At 33.0% G+C, this 22014-nt stretch overlaps 1 protein-coding gene across 20 annotated transcripts in view; it reads left to right on the forward strand.

Annotated features, from left to right (window-relative positions):
• Positions 1-22014, forward strand: part of ADGRL2 (adhesion G protein-coupled receptor L2) — a 216463-nt gene that overhangs the window by 186031 nt on the left and 8418 nt on the right. For 11 of the 20 annotated variants that reach the window (XM_087889865.1, XM_060690004.2, XM_060689997.2 and 8 more), the window contains 7 exons: positions 753-819; positions 11240-11331; positions 12356-12400; positions 12722-12748; positions 13429-13597; positions 17247-17375; positions 19197-19293. In XM_087889865.1, the coding sequence (XP_087745991.1) occupies positions 753-819; positions 11240-11331; positions 12356-12400; positions 12722-12748; positions 13429-13597; positions 17247-17375; positions 19197-19293 (626 nt within the window). The remainder of the gene's footprint in view (positions 1-752; positions 820-11239; positions 11332-12355; positions 12401-12721; positions 12749-13428; positions 13598-17246; positions 17376-19196; positions 19294-22014) is intronic. The other 9 variants (XM_087889869.1, XM_060690005.2, XM_034437069.3 and 6 more) reach the window with 1 other exon arrangement.

Here is a 22014-nt window from a genome sequence, read left to right on the forward strand (position 1 = left end):
GGGGAAAAAATAGAGGAAATTAACTTAATCTACCATGTTGCTTATTAACTTAATTTTTCAGTATTTTCTTTATTTTCCTGCTATCAACTCTCAAACTTGATTTAATAGAACAAAAAGTAGGGACAGAGAATGAGAAGAAAATAAAGAAAGGATTTATGTATTGTGTGTTGAGGTTAGATAGATTCCAGTGATCAAGAACATAAATGGAACTGTGGACAATACTGCAAACCTATTCTTTATTATGAGGCTGTGGTTTGTAAATAGTCCTTCAACAGGGAAAATCTAGTTCAGATAAATTTGAAAATAAACAGTTCGTAATCAACGCAAAAATATGATCAATAGCATAACAACATTCTATAAACTATATGTGTTTATCTATAGTTTAATGTTCAGATTTCCACACGAAGAATGTTTTATGAACAAACACATAACTTATTTCTACTAGAAGTGGTGTGTGATGATGGATGGATGGATGGATGGATGGATGGATGGATGGATGGATGGATGTGGTAGTGTACTGCAGATAGTATAGATTCTGCTTGCTCATTAATTATTTTCACTTTCACTGATTTAGCCAGCCTCCCCAAAATTCCAAACCTAACTTATGAAAATTTCAAATGGATTTCCACTAAATGCCATTACTAAAAGATGTCTCATATACATGAAGTCAGTGAAAGTTAGTTTTTTGTGGTTTTCATAATATTTTTTTTGTTCATGGACTGTTTTTTTCCCCCCTCTCTTTTCTAAAACAGTTGCTGGCTCAAAGTGGACAACTATTTTATCTGGAGTTTTATTGGGCCTGTTACCTTCATTATTCTGGTAAGAATGTGACCTCTTTCATTTTAGTGTTTCTCCCAGATTAATTTGATGTATCTTGTTTTTGGTTATTAATTATAATATTTCTTTAGAAAAATACCTATTGACCAAAATGTTTTGTCAATTTTCAGGGATATTTGTGGCTATCTTTGAAATGAATTAGGGCTCCTGCATGCACACCTGTTGTATAAGGACAGTGGCACTCTCCTTGCATGTCTGAAGTGTCACTTTGGGTGGTACCTTTTGGATTTCTAATACTTAGTGAACTATGAAGGCTATTCATCCACTTTCAGCACAGGAAACTGATGCGTGACTTTGGCCCTAGCATTGACTTTTAGCACAGTTAATATCCGAGGCTTGTGGCTTCTACCAACTTCCATATGGAACCATTAAGATGGTTTAACTCATAACATTTATGGATTCAGTTGGTTTCCAGTAGGCTCTTGGAAAATTTTCCAGTGATTCAGTGGACACATCTGGAATATGAATACAGTAATGAACTTCTTAGGACCACTCTTAAGCAGCTTCTTGGACATTGATCCAAGTTTTACTGAATAGCAACAAGAGATGAACCACCTAAGAAGATTCCTGGATCAACACATGCAAACAATTAAAAGTGTAGATAATGTTTATGTCTATGAGCTCAGAGAAATCCTAGCAAGATGGAAGTAATACTGGCAGAGACATTTCCTAATTGAATGAGCTGAACTTCATCTGAATGAACTGGCACACAGTTTAAGAGTTCTCCTAGACTCAGTTCTCTCTAAGTCTTTTTACAAGACTCAGGTTCAAATTAGCCAAGAAACTTTTTAAAAAATGACCCTGCTTTGCTGGTTTCTAAGTTGCACCCTGTCCTGGATCAAAGCACATTGAAAGCAGCAAATCCCCCTTTTTATATCTCAGTTAAACTACTGTACTTCACTTTACTGGGCTTCCCTCAAGGAGAACTTTGAAGCTGCGTGTGACATAGAATGCTGCTCTTCATTTGCTAGCCAGTTCAGCAGAATAATGTGTATTTTGAAGGAACTGCACTGATTGCTAATAGGGTGCTTGGCCCAATTCAAGATGGTGTGATTAGCTATAAAGTGTTTTACCACCTGGGTCCCCAGTTACCTTTGCAGCCAGATACCTTCTTATCTGGCTGCATGCCCTACATGGTATAATCAGAAGAGACTGCTATAGATACTAGTTCTTGATAAATCAAGGGAACTAGAGCCTGGAAAAATAACCTTATCTGTGATAACTTTTTACTGTGAAATATCTTCTTCCACTTTTCTGATCTTTATGTAAATGGGAGAAAAGAGTTCTTTTCTGAAAAATCTTTGGAGAGAAGGATTTTTAATTGGAGGACAGTAATAAATATATTTTAATTGTATGGATATTATATGTTGTTTTAATTTGTGAAAATCATAAACAGTCTTACATTTGAGGAGTTAACAACATTCAAATCACTGGAGTAATTAAATAATTAAATGTGGATAGTTAATTGAATTTAGGGTATAATTCTAATATAACTACATAGAAAAAAATCAGTTGAACTCAATGGCACTCATGTAAGGAAAGTGTACATAGGAGTGTTTATTATTCCTTTTATTTAAATTCTGCTATCCTTTCAGGAGTTTACACCTTTTTTTAATGTGTGCTTTCTATCTACTGTAGTCACCTGTTGGAGTCAGATGCCTTTAGCTTTAAGAATTAGAATAACTTGTTATAAACAGTCTGTCATTTGCATTTAAAATTGAAATGTATAATTCCTTTCCAACATCTTTCTTTTGAGATGTTATCAAATATAATTATATCACCATCAACCTTTACATTCTTATACAAAGTTAACTTATCTAGTACTCTTTGTGTACCCTGAATCTATAAACGATTGTCTAAATTGCAAAATGTGTCATATCTCAGAAATAGAAATAGCAATGACTGAATAGGACTTTAGTTCTTTATCTTCTAAGAAAAGCTTACCAGCTTTGTTAGTACAAACATGATACACACATATTCAAAAATAGAGTGATTACAACAACTTAAATAAATCAAAGTAATCATATTATCCACAACAAGCGACACAACTGAGATCAGTGGCTTAGACTTAAAAACAGGAAGAGAGCTAACAAATAATCCAAAACAAAGGAAGGTAAAAAAAAATTTTTTTGGCTAAGGAGAAGGAATGCACTCTTCGTGTTTGTCCAAATTCCCCCTTCCGCTGCATTGTGCCTTATGTGGGTTAGAAGAGCCATTTGTCTATTATGATTAGCTTTTGAAAGGCACAATCTTAAAATGGGAAAGAGAAGTAGAGAAGGGCTGTTGAATTAACTAGTCCTCTTCATGCTAATTTGGACCAAAGTGAGTGGTTTTTCCCATCAAATTAATGAAGAATTATTAAATCAATTTATATGGTAAGGTGCATAATAATTAATGATATACTGAACCAGCATACTTTTCTCTTAACATTTAGGTAACAGGCAAATCTAGTAATGTCAGCAATTAGAATTATCCAGATTGGACAATATGGAAAGGTTGTTTATCACTGACACATAGCATAGTATATAACAGTTGTACATGCAGCTACTTTTATTTGTATAACAATACAGATGACCATTTATAACAAGGGTTAGGGTTATCACAAATAATTGCCATGAATGGCAATTATGATATTATGATATTATGGCGTGAGGACTATTTTTAGTTTCATTGTTCCTTATAGAGCTCTTTTTGATAATATATTTGGTAATCTATATTGAAGAATAATTATAACATTAAAAGGCTTTCTTACTTAAAAGAGGATCCCAACTCCAATTTCCATTCTTTGAATCCTCTCAAGTAGTATGTAATGTTAGAGAACTTGTTCTATGAATTTTTCTATCTGTCTTCTTTAAAGTCATGATTGATGGAAGTGAGTATAGAGGACAGATGAAATAGTAAAATACACTGCACTATTCCTTGTTTAATGTTATAATATGTGTGACCCTTGAAGAAAAGCCTTCTAATACTCATTCTCTTCAACCTCTTTTCTTCAGTGCCCATAAAAAGGAATAAGCTTGCATTTGGTTCACTGACTTGACTTTTTCAACTTGCTGATATCAATGAATTGTCTTTATGTAAGATGTTTTCAACTGCATAGTTCATTGAATGAGGTTGATCTTACAAATTTAGTGGAGAATATTTGGTTAATGAAGTCTTTTTTGTTTTTTAACTTCACAATGAACAATAGTTTAACAAAACCACAGAAGTGTGGTATTAACAATAGGGAGTAGTAAAAATAACACTTTCTCTGGATATACATATAATAATTAAAAATAGTATGATTAAAAAGAATTCAGCAAGTCCATTCCATCTCTTTTTCTCTCTTTCTCTATACGAAGGCATAAAGTATGCTGTTTAATGCATCTATATTTGTACATATGTTTGAGAATATGTGAATGTGTTTATGTATGTTTTATATTTTTTTTTATTGTTCTCACTTCTTTGTTCAGTTTGTTCTTCTTCTTTTTCTTTCTAAAACATTACATTTTGTCTGAGCCTTGGGCATTGCTGCAGATATTGCTGCTTGCTTCTAACCAGGTCAGAATAGAAATCAGGGTGATGGACATTTAATCGTATTGACCATGTACAGTTAGAGTCCACTATTATTTACCAGCCATGACATTATTATCCTGCAAATCATTTAGGCTGAGAAGTGGAAGGCCTTTGGGAACAGTATTCCCAACTTCAGAAAATATGAAACAGCAGGTAGCAATCACTGCAGAGTTCCTTGTGGTAATACTTCTCTGGCAATTGCATTGCCCTCTAATCGTCCCCACCAAAAAAAAAAAAAGGAAGTATAATGATTCTGGAATATTGTAGCCAAACAAGAGTCATAAACCATAAATGGACAATCAACATACTGTAATTCAATAATTTAAGATTATCATCATTATAAAAATACGGCCATGCTTGTGTTATCACCTCAAAAGCTGCTGTTAGCACTTAACCATTTATTTACTTTCATAAATATGCCACTTATTTTTGAAAGCATTGGTTGGGAGAAGTATGGATTTGATGAAAAATATGCTAACAAAATAATTGCAGATTAGATGCTTTGGTTATTTTGTTTTAATAACCATCATTATAGAAAAAAATTAAAATGTGTAAGCTATTGCTAATGAACATTTAGAAACTAGTTGAGAGATTTTGTAGGGGATTAATATTAACTGTTAGTAAAAAAATCCTGTTTCATCCTATAAATATTTCACTTTTACTATAATAATCCACTCCTTTTTAAAAAGTTTTTATTAACATAAATTGATGTCCTAGACTTAGAATATGATGAGGGGTTGTCCTTGTTTTCCCCTCTTGAAAGGGAGAATTAGTTGCCCAGTAACAAATATTTAAGAAGCCAGAATCTTTGTATTCAGTATGAAAGTAGTAGTATGAAAGATGTAGTCTTAAATTTAAGTTCTGAGACAGCTTTAATTTGTGTAGTTAAAGTACATGTTTATATATTTTAAAATGTACAAAGGTAGTGTAATATATGTAATTTAAGAAAAATACCTATTTAATGTAGTTCAAATATTTTTTACCATAATCTAATGCTCATGGTAGGTGAACATAGAGCATAAGTAAATGCTCTATGTTTGACCTTGCTATATTTATTTTTTAAAAACTGCAATAAATGTACTATATATATTTGTAGTGTGATACATTTCTGAGAGGTTAAAAAAATCTAATTTCCCCAAAATACTTTTATAAAATAGATAGTATGAAGACTTTTCAATTTAGAATTGTTAATTGTTTAATATTTTAAATATTTTTTTACATTTTAAAATATTTTTATTGTATCAAATTAATTGGCAAAATATGAATAACATACATAAACACTATAATATGTGTAAACAGTATTACACTGAAACTTAGCATGCACCTTCAAAATTTAAAAACAAGGGAAAGAGACTCCAAATTTATCTCATAGACAAAAGACTCCAAAATGTTTGATCCGGTTACTGATACAATTAATTGCATTTTATAATCACTTTTATAAAGAAGAATGGGATTTTCCCTATCTATTCACTTTCAAATGGCTGAAGTGGAATAAGGGAGAAATAGGAAGTTTAAGAATACAATTCTTATTGTTCCTATGAATTAGAAACAAAGAATTGCTGAGAAAGAGACTTTGGAGTTGGAAGGAATTCTTCCCTTTAATCTGTTGTGTTTCCTCCTGATATTTATGTAACTCAACCACACAAAGGAGCTAAGAATACATTCTGTACTTTAAAAAATGAATTATAAAGTCAGTTGAATATATTAATTTAAAAGGAGGAAGATATTTTCATAGACAAAATAAATATTAATTGGTTTTTTTAAATAAATTTGTTTTGTGACAAAATCTCCAATCCAACCTCACTTTTAAATGTAAATAATATAAAATATAAAAAGGAATAGTTTTGTGAAGAGACAAGTAATGTATAATATGCTGTATGCTGTTGTAGTGCTAAATTGACTTTAGGTAACTAAAGGATGATACATTTTCAGAATCATTTTTCCACTTTGTTAAAAAGGAAAGTATTTGTCACACCATCCCAGTCTAAGAATTTTTTAGATTTTTTTTTTAATGTCTTTACCTATGGGGAACCAGGGTTGTTATATCTATGTAAAACTCTGTGTATAAGTAATGAGTGGCAAAAAAAACTATTAGTATGCCTGAAATGATTTAATGAAGCCCGGATCATGACATGTCAGGAACTGTTCTTGTCATTTGGTTAGCTCCATCTGCAATTTTAATAATTCATCCAGTTCAGTGAGAGTTCAGTTTGCAACTCATATAGAAGTCTTCTTCATGTTGCATGTTCCAGAGAGGAATGGGGCTTGTATGGTTAACGAGAAGGCTCTGAAGCCATTTTGGAGCTGAATTGATAATAATAATAATAAAAAACAATGACAAAAAACTCCAGGGATGACAAATAGAGTCAGCACTTGTGCAGTTCAGGGAGGTTACCTCAGCATGTGTTCCCTTTTTTTCTGTCTTATTCAAATCCATGTCAGGTCTTCAGCTTAGATGAAATGAATTTTAAACTAAGATTTGATTAAGTGGATTTTTTGCCTCTAAAATTAACCGTGCGCTCTTTTAAACTCTACAATCACCACCAAAAGAAAATCCAAATTCATCTTAGGTATTTCTAAATGAGTTGATAAGTTTGCCATTTATGTTGGGCTTTGGGGGAAAAAAAAGCTTCCTGAACTTTCAGGAATTTCATCCTGAAATGTTACACAAACATTTCACAAAAAAGGTTTTGTCTCATGAATGGTGAATAAATAGTTCAATAATTTCTGTTTTAAGAAGGTAAATATTAACTCTCCTCAGTGCCCTTATTGTATCTGGATATTTATTGCTCTGAGGCAATAAAATACTAGACAGTAAACTTTGATTTGCTCATTCATATATGGGCAAGGTCTTTCTTATTTTGTGAACATAACTTACATTTCAAGATGCTTTATGTGATATACAGGATGTTTCATGAGTATTTTAAATTCAAGAAGCTTGGATAAAATCAAAACTATCATACATTGAACATTCCAGAGTTTTCATATAATAAGAAGAAAGGGAAAGGCTTACATATATATATTGGCCTTTTGGCTATATAAAGAATAAAGTGTTATTATTATCTTGAGTTATTAAAATAAGATACCATTGTCAGTATGGACTAATGAACATTAGACCAGCTAGATGCGTTTTTCAACTCTATAGCATTGTGAATTTAGGTCTGCAATATAAAATTCAAGCAATCTGTTTTATAAAATGTAAGGGAGTAAGGGAAGAAAAGAGGTGAGTAAATAGCTGAATAATAAATATAAAACACAGTCCTATTTTAATTTTATTTTTTTACTCTCGATATTGGGTGAGAACGGGAATGAAAATTCTCTCAGAGATAAACTCTTCCAGTTCTCATGCTTTCAAATGCCTAAATTTGAAGTTTGGTTAAAAAAAATGGCTGAACTATGACAGTATGATTTCACCCTATGGGGAATGGAGTACCTTTTGGAATAAGTGTGATTTTTTTTTTCACCTAAAGACCTCCAATTTCCATTCCCATCTTTAAAAATTACCCCAAATTATTTTTAAGAAGCCCAAAGTCATTGGAAAGGCTTCTGCAGGTCTCAGGAATGTGTCCTGAGGGAAAGGTGCCCACTCCTATTTAAGTAGATCACCATTTCAGGCTGTTTTTAGCTTCTCGTATTTCCCAATGATATAGTGATCTGCCTGAAGCCCTTTAGCTTATAAATGTAGCCTAAGGGCTCAAGTTATTCAAAGGACGTTTATTTGCTTGTTTGCTTGTCTTCGTTTTCTGTGATTGTAAGTAAATTACGAGACAAAATCATAGGCCTTTATGAGGGTGTATGTGGCAAAACAAATGTTGTAACATCAAAACACACACACCGAATTACATACTTGTGTTCAGGAACAGAATAAAGTATGGAAGACGGGTTTGCCTTCTGATGTTGTTGTTGTCATGGTTAATAGGCATCTAAGGCAGTTATCTTTCAGGAGACTTTGCCTCTCTTCATCATGATGTTATTCTTTCATTGTGATAATTTTAGGAAAGGTTATATAAATGCCTTGCTGATATTTGAAAGGTTTCTAAGTGTTGCTTTTCAGATAATGAACTTGGGTTTATTGCTTTATATTATATTCAGTAAGATACAGAGAAGAATCATCCTAGGCCGTATTGTCATAGGCACGTCATCTTGGATTTATAGTACTTTTAAGATACTTTCATTTCCACTCCACCCCCACTCCTTCTATCATTTGCAGAAGATTTATCATCCTCGATAAAATACAGGGGCAATTTCTTCCGTCCATTTTTTTCTTCTTTCAACAGAAGCTTCCAAATGTATCGATTAAGTTTCATTTGTTTGTTTATTGTTCCCAAATTTTCCAACAACGCTGATTTGTTTAGGCTGATTCCATTAATATATAGTTTATTGACACAGATAACACGAACTAGATTATAATGCCACATGTCCGGAATCCCTTCCAGGTATTTTGGAATTAAATCACTAAATTTGTAAGATGCTCAGAGTTGCCTTTATAGAAAATGGGTGGCACATAAATAATTATACATCTGAAACAGCTGGGTGATACTAACTTACATCTACCACATATCATAGCCATGGTAATGTTTGTTTGTAGCTTGTTGAAGATAGCTAATGTGGTTAGTAGTTAATGGTGCTAAATGGGAACAAAGAACACCAAATTGAACTTCACTCCTGGCCAAACCACATAGGGTTGGTGTTGGGAATTGTGCATTTGTGCATCCTTTTTTTTTTTGGGAGGGGGGGTAAATTATAACTGCTTTTCACAATTAATACCTATGGATACCTGACTCGTGTTATGCAGCTTAGGTCAGGCTTTAAATTCAATAAATAAATAAATAAGTTGAATATATTTTGACATATAGATCTTATTTATATCAGTAGTAACATTTGGTTAATGTGCTAGGTCCTAGGCAGTCTAAGAAGCAAATTAAAAATAAATTAGAAGCATGAAAACAAGAGATGAAATAGTTTCATTTATACCCACTTAGTAACTCTGGCACTATTAAAACTCACAATATTCACCGATTGGCCCCAGTGGGGCCTTTACAACAAACAAACAAAAAACCCTACTGCCTTGACCTAAACCATGTATACTTTAAGCCATGAAAACAATGGACAACCTCATATAATGTGATTAATATAAATACTTGCATTAACCACAGCTTTAAATTTAATTGCTGCCAAAATGTCAGCTGATCATTCTACAAGCTATTATTTTTGTATCAGCCAAGGGTTCAGTTCCCAAAAGACAGCTAATGCCATTATGCAATATGTCGAAGACCTGAATATTGGCTCCTTGGTTGTAATCTCTCTCCCATTGGGGCCAGAAACTCCACACAGGCAATATAAATATCAATACAAAAAAAAAAATATGAGCAGTTTTGTCAGTGTAAGTCATAAAACCATTTTGCACAAGGACCAGTTATATCACCAAAACACCACAATAGCAAGTCAATGGGAATGGGATGATGAGAGTTTGATTAAATAGTCTAGGAATAATATATTTACTTTTTCCGAGCCTGACAATAATAGTTTTGTGTGGAAAAAGACATAAAGACTAGATCTCATGCCTCCTATTTCAGGAAATAAACCTGTGTCAAATAGACATCAGAGCAGAAAAACAGAAGATACATGATTTGTAATTTGTAATATATTATTCTTTGGCAGATACATTTTAAATTCATGAAGAGTACATATTCATTAGTAAGCCAGCATTGAAAAAGTTAATGAAATAATTTCTAAGAAATTTATAGAATGCAAAGGACCCATAATTTATTCTGTAGGTTGTTCGGGGAAGGAGAAGGGAGTCATGGGTTGTTATTCACTCCTATAAAAGTGGGGCAGGAGCTAGAACTAACTTTGTGGGTATCTACCCATTAGATGAATTATTTATAACTGAAGTTATTTGATTGTAAACTATCACACCCAACATCAGGCTAAAATTATTGTCTTGTACTTATTGCAAGTACTTCTTTCTATTCTATAGTTCCTAAATTTTTGATTTTGTTATTTACTATTTTAAAGATTTAATTGACCAATTTTATATGGGATTCAGAAATCATTTTATAATTTTCCCTGTAGGAACAAATTAAATAGGTAGCTCAGGATCCATTGTGGAAACAGCAACTATACATAATTGGAAGAGGATTTGTTTATTTCAATTTTCCGATAATATTTTTAATTTATTATTTTTCTATAATGATTTGTTGCAGATATATCAGAACTGTGTTTAATTACTACCTTGTGCCATGACACAGAAATATATTTACCTGAAAAGGAGACAATCCATGCATTGAACACATTCCCACCAACACATACCAAAAGAAAAAAAAAAAACAGGCAGAAAACAAATTGTTAGCAAAAGTAAAAAAATCCTGTTGCAGTTAATTTTGGACAAAAGATTTTCTCACCTGCAAGAGATTTTTTTTTCTTATTCATATAGCCTTAAGCACCTTAAGTGATTAAAAGGGTAGAGTTGTAGAAGCATATTTAAATACGCTGGATTGTTTTAATTTTTTTATTATTACTATTATTATATAACGTAACACTTTACACTAGGCATTATATATATTATATAAATATGCTAAAATAAAACTTTAAACAAGCATTCTACCAATTTGATTTACATTGGAAAGAATGCAAGAGGTTATCTGAAAAACATATTTGCTGCTGCTGTTTTTTTTTTTAACCATTGATCTAATCTTTTGTTGAAGCTACTTTCCCGAGAGTACTCATGTCACAGAATAGTTTGGGGAATGATAGCGTTTCCTCTTTTTTTGTTTAGTCTGGAGTATCGTCATTAATCAACCTGTTTCTTGAAGTAGTTTAATTTCATTTGTATCTGTTTTGACAGCTGAATCTTATCTTCCTGGTGATCACACTGTGCAAAATGGTGAAGCACTCAAACACTTTGAAACCAGACTCTAGCAGGTTGGAAAACATTAAGTAAGTGCTATGTGTTCAGATCCAAAACTGTGATTATTTGTCTGATTGTTTCAGCTGATTGAAAGCTCCCCTCCATTAGGAACACATGGCTTTGTCTCCCAGGAACCACAGATGTCAGTTAGAAATGAACAACACCAGTCTTGCTTTCAACACATTCGTTGCTCTAATGTTACACACAAGGTTGAAATTAAATAACTTCTCCTTGGCATGGTGGTCAAAGGCGTTGGTTTGGTGCCTTCCTGAAATTCCAGGGCAGCACAGTCATTTCATTTGCATTTAAAATGCCCCTCGAAATTGCAATCCTCTCTGCACGGCTGATGTTGTTCTGCTGGGTTTGTTTTGTTAAATTATTCTCAGCAGTTAGGGGGTCCTCAGCAGTTTCCCTAGTCATAACTCTGACCTCCTAAGAGAGTTTGTTCCTATTGCTATGGCTATCTTGATGGTTATCCGTTCCTTTTCATGCTAATTTAACAAACAATTATTTTTTTATCGTAATGCTCTCTTTTCCAGAAATTGAAGCAATGTTTAATTTAATAAAACTGACAGTGGTGGATCACTCTTTAAGGGCTGAGCTAGGCAACATAAAGTCTGCACTTTCAGCGTCAATCCATGGTGTTTCTGTGATTAAAGGAATAGAAATTGATTTGAAGTTTTCTAGTTAAAAACACTTCAGTCTTGTGTTGCCTATTCCAGCTTTTTACCGTTTAAGTCATAGGGTTATTTGAGGCTAGGTTATTGTATTAGTCTGATGCTGGAGGGCTGAATAAATTTTATCATAAGAAAGAAGCCTCTAATAAGTTCCAAGCAATTGTGCTGCAGACTGGGTTTTTAAATTGTCTTTGAAAATAGAATGTGACAAGGGTAAATTTGCAAGATACCTAACATTGCAAACTAGATATTGCTTAGATAGGTCACAATATCAACTTCATTGCATGTTGCATGTTAAGAGAGAGAGAGAGCTAATCTTTAGCATCTCTCTCTTTTCTTCCTTTTCTTCCTCTTTTTGTCTTCTCATCTACACCAGTAATTACCGTGTTTGTGATGGCTACTATAATACGGACTTACCTGGGTAAGATAGAACCCTATATTAACAAATTTAAAGCATGACTTTAAAAAAAAAAGAAAAGAAAAAAAAAGAAAGAAAAAAACTTGAAAATTTGGACAATTTCCTGGATTGTCCCTAATTTTAATTAATCTAAATATCTAATTTGCTAAACTATTTTCAATTCTTAAATGCCTTTATTATTTTAAATTGCTTGCATCTGCACTTTGAATTCTCTCCTTTTAACTAATTTTTGTATGAACTTTACTAAAATGCTTTTTTATTAATTTCAAATTAAATTTCTGTCTAATAATTTTGTTTCTCTTTTCTGCTTATAATGCTTTCTAGCTATGAAGATAATAAGCCATTTATCAAGTAAGATCATTAGTTAGATGTGGAATGCAATGAATAAATCCCTTTTCCCTTTTCATTCTGTGCTGTCCTCTGCGATTTCTTTCTTTCTTTTTTTTTTCTTTTCCCGAAACTATTCATTATGAAATCCTTTAAAGATTTTATATTGCGGCTAAATCCACATACTTAACCACATTCAGTAAGACACTTTCCTATGAAAGTTAGAAGATATAGTCTTAGTTTAGCAGAGTTTTTGAGCTTTTGGTTATAGGCTACTGAACTGCCATATAACTATGGCAGATAACTATGTTATCTGTGTATGTTATGTCAGATTTCAAGCACATTTATTTAAAAAAAAACCTGTCTTCTATTAATGACTAAATATTTGTGATAAAATGCACATACACACATACATACATTCAGATAAAAGGTTACAGGATCATGGATTCTATTTTTTGCATTTCAAAATAGTACTGTGCGTTTTCAGTCATGAATAAGAAAGGGCTCATCTACCACTGTTGCTTTCACTAAAGAATAGGACTGTTTCCTTCTTTAATAGTTGAAATAGTTTATTCTTTTTAAATGTTTGAATGTAAATCTAGCAACAGATAACCATAGCAAGTGAAAATGTAATGCATAAATTTGCAATGATTTTTTTTTAAAAAAAACTCAGTAGTCTTGCTTAATTTTATTTTATTTTTCAGGTCTTGGGCTCTAGGTGCATTTGCTCTCCTATGTCTTCTTGGTCTAACATGGTCTTTTGGACTGCTTTACATCAACGAGGAGACTATTGTGATGGCATACCTCTTCACAGTATTTAATGCTTTCCAGGGAATGTTTATTTTCATCTTTCATTGTGCACTGCAGAAGAAAGTGAGTCATTTTCATTTGTATGTGTTTATCTGTAGTGAATAACTAAATATAGACCATAAGTGTGAGAAATTTTAGAGCACATTTAAAGGAAAAACAAGGAAAAAATTCTTGTTGACAAAAATGTTAGTCATTGATTGTTTTATCAATCAATGTGAATCTTGCATTGGTTTTCTCCATCTCCACTTACTGAATGTTTAAAAAAAATCTGTGCAAAAATTGAATTTAAGTATTTTTTTTCTCACAAAGATTGCATGTATACATTTTTGACACAACGTGCACATTTCTAATGAGCATTACATATTTAGCATATAGTTTATTTCTTTTATTTTGTTGGAACCAGGAGCCACATGCAAAACTCTAAATGAGAAACCGGGGGGGGGGGGGATTACAGTAGAATAATATATTAGTCTAGAAGTTATTCATTAGATCTCTATGTATAAGATGTTTTCATCAAAAGTTGACTACTAGCAAGCTATTTAAGGGAACTGGTATGGTCCTGCTGTTGCTTCTTCCATGTACTGTATAAGCAGAATGTCTCTTTTATAATGCTCTGATAGAAAATATTGTTGAATATAATTATATATAAAAAATCACAATTGCTGGTTCTAGCATAGACTTTAATTTCCAATAAATTGAATATATTATTTCCTTTATCAAAGTAACCTGGGCACTTAATAATAGTTTCCATTCTAAGAAAAAAGGCATTTTTATATCAGCAATAAAAATTAGTTGTTTCAAAAATTAAATGAGAAAAGATTAAATTTAGAAATCTTGAAATATAATAATGCAAGAAAAAATGAATAACCCATAAGTAAAATTTTAATCACATTGGGATTATATTTGGAGATTCTTGATTCAAAAGTATTGTATTACTTTAAAATCTTTAGATTAAAAAGACATAACTGAGTTAGTTATTTGTGATACATCACATATGTATGCTACTTATGTAAAGAATGAGAGAGAAGTAATCTTTTGCATTTAAAATGAAATAAGCATTTCATAATTTGTTTATAATTTTAGTGACATCTAACTTTGCTGCAACTTTTATACGTATTTCTACACTGCTTTTTCCTGAAACAGGCTAATATCATCTATAAGGATAAATTTGCTAAAATTAAATATTACCTTTTTTAAAAAAAATGTAAAAGGACAATACTGAACACTTTTTCAAATAGCATATTAGGATTTTTTGTTTTCAAAATCATAAATACAAAGGCATGCTATATTTATAGTGTTAATATTTTGAAACATGCAGTATCTTATTTTTATAGTAAGCAAAGCCAGCACAACCAAGTCATAACAAAATGCCATTCAAGTGTAGAAAATGTAGGTAAAGTAAATCAAGATTATTCATGCTTCCAATGTCATTCAGATTGTCATTTGAAGTTTAAAAGCTTCACTCTCTGCTACTGGATATTGTTTCATTTTTTCTATATGTTGCTAATGCAGTCTTTTTATTTGGTTATTGCTAGTGGTCACTAAATTGAGCAGAGAAATAAAATTGGGAAAGTGAAAACGATTATGTTTCCAATCCTGACAAGATGATAGTTCTGTTACCTCGGTTTGCAGCAAGCTGTAATTTAGAAATGATGGCAGTGGAATGTGCAGTCCAACAGAAAATATACATTTGCAGCAGTATAGACAATTAGGCAAAATCAGCCTCAGAGAGTGCTATTTAGGAGACAATGAGAGGATCTGTTGGATAGAATTCTATAGCTGTTAGCATCTTTTAATTGATAGTTATGCATGTCCATGAAATATTTGTGTTATTTATCAGTATAGGGCTTTAGTTTTATTTGAGTTGTTTTTATGAACAACTAACTACTTTGAACTTCAAGATGTGTTTATATTTGCTACATGAAATTCCAGTGAGCTCAGCCACATATATCATCCCTTGAAATCAGTAGTGGCCTACATTAGGCTCATTACCTTCTGTGTTGTGATATGTTCACGCATATTCAACACAAATTTAGTTTAGTGTTATTTGGCTGTGTCTGTGTGAAAAGCTATATATATATACCCTGTTTCCCCCAAAATAAGACATTCGCTGATAATAAGCCCAATCGGACTGTTGAGCACATGGCAATAAGGCCAAGTGCTTATTTCAGGGTTCAAAAAAATATAAGACAGGGTCTTATTTTTGGGGAAACACAGTATATTATAAGATTATATAATCTTATAATGTTTATATTTAACTATTTTACATATTAGTTGTCTTTCTATGAAATATGAAAAAGTGTAGCCAAAACCAACGACATCTGAAAATAAAATAGTAATCTAAAACCATAAAAAGATCAACTGAATGCCTACCAAAACAGCAGCAGTAAAGCATAATTAAATTTGATGCAGGTTACAACAAGGAATAGCTGAAAAAGCAAACCAATTCTTTAAATTAAATACCTTTTCCATTGCTAACAAGGTATATGCTATAAGTAGAGGGGCCTCTGTTGTTTGGGATTTCCCAAAATCTTATGCAGCCATAAGAACCATTTCTTGATTTATAGCCAAAATTATACAGATGCTGTAACAGAGAGATCATCCTTTTCTCTGGATGATCTCAATATTTGAGCATGTTCATAGAGATATCTGCCTTTGTCATGCAGTGTAATGCAAAAGGAAAAACCATGTTGAATATCTTGAAACATTGATTAATGACTTAAACTAGACTACATTCAGAGAACAGGTGCTATTTGAAGATATTCAATTCTGTCTTGAATCTTCAATATCCTGTCACAATCTCTGCGCTTAAAATAAGTGGAATGATCATCAGTGTATTAGCAGAAAATATTTAGTTGATACGTTTGTAGCCAAATTACCTACCAATGGAATAATGTACAGGTAGTCCACAATTACCAATCACTCATTCAGTGACTATTTGAAGCTATGATAGCACTGAAAAATAAGGTTTATGATGAGATGTGAAATTGCTGCCATCGAAGTATCCGCCACAATATGTGATTATGATTGGATGCGAGGTAACTGGTTCACATTTTCTATAGTTGCATGTGATCACCATTTGAGACCTTCACAGACAGCTTCCAACAAGGAAAGTCAATGGGGAAGCCGGTAGGAAGTTACAAGTTGTGGTCACATTTAACAATCTGTGGTGATGTCAGTTGGCACAATCACATGATTTTTCAGTTTACAATCGCATCAATTATACCAAGAGTTGCCCATCCCTGTTGAAATAAGTAAATGAGGACTATCTATCTATCTATCTATCTATCTATCTATCTATCTATCTATCTATCTATCTTCTATTTAAAATCTACAGAATTTACCACTCTAGGGACAGAACTTTCTGGAAAACTCTAGAAAATTCAGCCATTTGCAGGTAGCCCACTAGTTTTCCTAAGAAAAATTTATGGAGTGAGAGATGCCACGTTATATTCTGGCTCCTAAATAATACTTACAGCTAAGAAGAGGTCACTATTTCCCCCCTATAATCAGTGCTTGGGAATATAATTTGGAATGTACTGAACCAGTTCCCCGAATATCGTAAATATTACAAAATAATTTAAGTACAGTGTTCATGTTTGTTTAATTGAATGTCTAAAACAGTTATATGCTTCATTTTATTATATAGAAATACCTTTCAAAAAGGAAAACATAAATGTGTCTGATTACAATCATTGTTATTCACATATAGGTACGCAAAGAGTATGGCAAGTGCTTCAGACATTCATATTGCTGTGGTGGGTTGCCCACAGAGAGTCCACACAGTTCAGTAAAAGCATCAACAACACGAACAAGTGCCCGCTATTCTTCTGGCACTCAGGTAACAAACATTTTGATGGTACTTCTAATGACAGCATCTTTTAATTAATCTTGGTTATCAAACAGCCCATTGAGATATGTTCTGTTTAGATGCACTAATTGTATTCTCATTATAACATCCCTGTTGACAGTTTTTTGATACATTCACGCACATACACAAACATACACAATGTATATCAATTCAAAAATTTCTGAAAGTTTGGAATTTGTGGAGGTAGTTTTAAATTCTTTAGTGATTAATAGGAATAGGTCCATCCAGGCATACTTAAATAACCATTCTTTCTTTAGAAAATGACTGAATGCAACTTTATAAAATAAAAGTTTTATAAAGGTCAGAAGGCAAATCAGATACGAAACTAAAGTATACTCCTTGTAAAGAAAAGTTTCAAAAATATTTCCTGATGGATTTTTAGATACCTATTTCAAAAACATTTTTGTATGCAAAATAAAAGTATTGTTAGCAAAACGTCCAGGAAAATCACTTGCATGAACTACTGCATATTGGTTATTACCTGCACTTTTGAATATATGCAGTTGCCAATTGCAAACAAGACCTCACTGTTTGAAGTAATGTTTGTCATGTATTTGTGGGGTTTGACTTCTGATTATGTTTGAAGAAGGTGTTTGGAGTGTGTTTGTGGATTTAATGCATAAGCAAAATGGTAGACAACCTTTTGCATAAGTATAAAGTCAATTTTTCCAGGACCTTTTTATCCACTGGTTTCTTTAAAAAAAAAAAAATCTGTGGTTGTTGTATTGAAATAGAACCCAATGACCCAAAAGGAAAGGTATAACTAGTGATACATTTCTATTTAAACAAAATTATTTCTATGGCTAAGACCCTCATGTTTATATTACATTATGTTTTTCCCCAGATTTTTATGATGTTACATGCAAATGAAAAGAACTGAGAATGGGACTAGGCCACTGCATTTAATTTCTCTGTCCGTATATGTCTATGTCTGTGCATGGGTGTGTGTTTCTATATCCAATCTCTTTTTCTTCTAAAAGTAGTTATGAATTATAACTTCCTCATATAAAACACAACTGAAGCTTCACAAACAGTTAACTCCTTAACTTTCCTTCATACTAGAGCTCAGCTGCTCTGGAAGTACCCTGTTTCCCCCAAAATAAGACATCCCCTGATAATAAGCCCAATCGGGCTTTTGAGCACATGGCAATAAGCCAAGCGCTTATTTCAGGGTTCAAAAAAATATAAATCAGGGTCCTATTTTCAGGGAAACACGGTATTGGGAAGTAATCATGACATGGATTAGAAAACCTTTAATAAAACATGTAAATTACATAAACAGGCCTCAATTTTTTTTACTTTTTTTATTCCGCCTTTATTATTTTCATACTTAAGGCGGCAAACATACCTAATACTCCCTTCTTCTATCCTTCCCACAACAGCAACCCTTTGAGGTGATTAATGGAATTTGACTGAACCACAACTTTGTTAATACTTCCCTTAGCATCACTTGGTCAATCTGGAGAGAAAATAAAATGCCACAAGCTCAACAGTGCCTAAAAGGCACCAAAACTTCCAGAGCGAATTTGAAGCCAAGAACATAACAACATATCCAGTATAACTTCTCTCTCTTTTTCAGTAGCCTGATTTTAATAATATGCATAACACTTACCACGCAAAAGAAAATTAACAGCATAGTCTGAAACACATTGACTTGGAAGCGAATACTATTGTGTTCAAGAAAAGAGCTTACATAAGAGATTACATGAGATGATTGGGGACTAGTAATAAAGTAGCAGTAGTAGTCTTTGAGATGTGACAGTTCCACCTGATTTTCTTTACATTTAACAGAGCCGAATAAGAAGAATGTGGAATGATACTGTGAGAAAGCAATCTGAATCTTCCTTTATCTCAGGTGATATCAATAGCACTTCAACCCTTAATCAAGGTCAGTTATTTGATAGATTTCACTCTACTTTTTTTAATTAATGGTATTTCTTAAATAAAAATGTCAACGTATTAGATTGCAGTAATTAAGCCAAATAAACAGATGTACTCTGGGAAGTTACTATAGCCAAAGATCTCAGCATTTGAGTGAAAACAGACACATATGTGAAAGACTTTTTTTAAAAAAACTGTAACTCAGACTATTTGTCTTGAATACATTTAAAACTCAGTTCCTTCATCTCCTTACTTAGGATGAAAGTTGACATTCGCATTCATGGAAAGCATATTTAAATAAGTCTCATCAATAATTTAACTTAAAAGCAAGAATATAATTTTAAAACTTTGCTAACCTATATATCCTAAAACTGAAACAGAACTACCAGCACAGTAAAAATTTTAAATGCATTAGATTACCATACACAGTTTGCCTGTAAAATCAAATTAGCATCAGCTTGCTATAAAAATTCATTTTCATTTGAAAATTCATTTTCCTTCCAAGATACTTCTGATCATGTTTAGAATGTGGAGCATTTCTCTGCCACATGACAGTCCCAGGGAAGGAGGGAAAACCCTAGCTTGCTTTTTAGATATTGGGTTAACCCTTTATGACTTTAATTCAGATTTAATATTTATATATTTTCAATCCTGTTCACGTAGGCATACAGTATTAAACAATACTAAATCCCCATCTGGAAATAGCCACAATGGGACTTTATTCAAGCACAATGTTTTGCTGTAAATTTAAAGCTTTAAAATACTCATTCAAAATTGGCAAGATCACTTCTTCCAAATCCAGTGAGATGATAAGAGGTGCCTTCTTGTCAATTGAACATTCAGAAAAGCACTGGATCACTTTCAGTGCCTAGGTCTAATTCTGCCATGACAACGATTGGGTGATAATTATTATGCACTTCAGTTTTACAAAATAAATGCATGATTGTGGTCAGCATTACAGGAACATTGCATAGTAAATAACAATAGCACTTAGACTTACATAACGCTTCACGGTGCTTTGCAGCCATCTCTAAGTGGATTACAGAGTCAGCATATTGCCCCCAACAATCTGGCCCCTCGTTTTACCGACCTCAAAAGGATGAAAAGCTGAATCAACTTTGAAAATTCTTTGGTAAGAATTGAATTGCCAAACTGCTGGCAGTTGGCAGTCAGCAGAATTAGCCTGCAATACTGCATTCAGACCACTGCACCACAGCCCTTGTGCTTCTTAATCACGTCATCAGGCAAATAGCATGACTATTTCAAGCTAGGTATCTAGTCCCCAAAAAATCACAAGCTAGATTGGTTTAAAAAGTTGCCATTTGCTTGTAGATTCTTTCATCCCAAAAGAGAATTCTTGTGTGAAAGAGGATCATTTTCATACTTTGATTCAGCAAGAATTGGTTTCCATAACAACATTCCCCATACTTGCAAATGTTTCCTCATTGTCTTGAGACAGATTTGTTTACACAAACCAAATATTTTTAGATACCTATTCCTTGGTGAAGTGATTAAGAAGCACAAGTGTCCTCTTGAGAGAGAAAGAGAAGGAAATGAGGATGTGTGTGTCATAACATAAAGCAAATGGCATTGTGATATCATTAAATAATTGCACATCAAAAAGTCATGATGCAATGTGTCATCATTTTGACACCATTGTGCCTTAACTCTAGATGTCCATGTTAATTATTGTAGCTGCAAAACACAAACATATGATCATTGCAGTGAACATTGTTTGTACATGCTATTATATCTACTATATGTAGTTTAGTTTAGTTTAGTTTTATTAAATTTGTATACCGCCCTACTCCCGAAGGACTCAGAGCGGTGAACAGGCACTAGATAAAATACAGAAATACAAAAGTTAAAACAATTTAAAACCAAATTAAATAATATTGGCCCACGACAATTAAAATCCCAATAAATTTAAAACCAATTAAAATTTCAATTTAAAATTTTAAAAAGGGGAGAAAAATTAGGCCAGGCCGGCTTGCTGGAATAAGAGGGTCTTAAGAGCACGGCGGAAGGTGCGCAGATCCGGGATCCTCCGTATCTCCGGGGGGAGCTCGTTCCAGATAGTGGGTGCCCCCACAGAGAAGGCCCTCCCCCTGGGGGCCGCCAGTCGACACTGCTTGGCTGACGGCACCCGGAGGAGACCCTCTCTATGAGAGCGTACCGTATGAGAGCGTATGTAAAAGAAAAGATAATAAAGCCATTTCTGAATTTTTCTAGAATAATATACAAAATACAATCAGGTTTAATAAGCTATTCAATGTTCATCAATATTGTATACAGTTAAAAACCTAACTCGTGGGTTCAAATTTGTGTGAGGTACTGGTATATCCTACAAGGGATTTCTTGTTCCTTGCAGCTTCATGCATCATTGTTTGCCCTTGCTGTAATGTCTATATTATCCTTGGTAGGAAACATGAGTCTCCCTTCACCAAAACCAATGCTCTGTGTTTTTCTTGTCTAATTGTAATGTGGTGCCAAGCAATTACGTGCAAAATGGGAGTGATCTTTCTTTGCAACGTTCTGTTTCCTCACCCCCACCCCCCAGAACTGGTCAATCTGAGCATTCTAAAAGTGGTTTATATATTTCTGCAAGCGTATCTTCCAGAACAGGAAGTAGTTAATGGAGTTCTGGATGTGATCCAGCCCCCAAATGAGCCAAATTGAACATTTTAGGGAAAGTGAAATGTTCCAGTGATGAACTGATCCTTTATGC

The sequence above is a fragment of the Pantherophis guttatus genome, chromosome 3 (genome assembly GCF_059756535.1).
Source record: "Pantherophis guttatus breed Tessera chromosome 3, ASM5975653v1, whole genome shotgun sequence".
Taxonomy (NCBI): domain Eukaryota; kingdom Metazoa; phylum Chordata; class Lepidosauria; order Squamata; family Colubridae; genus Pantherophis; species Pantherophis guttatus.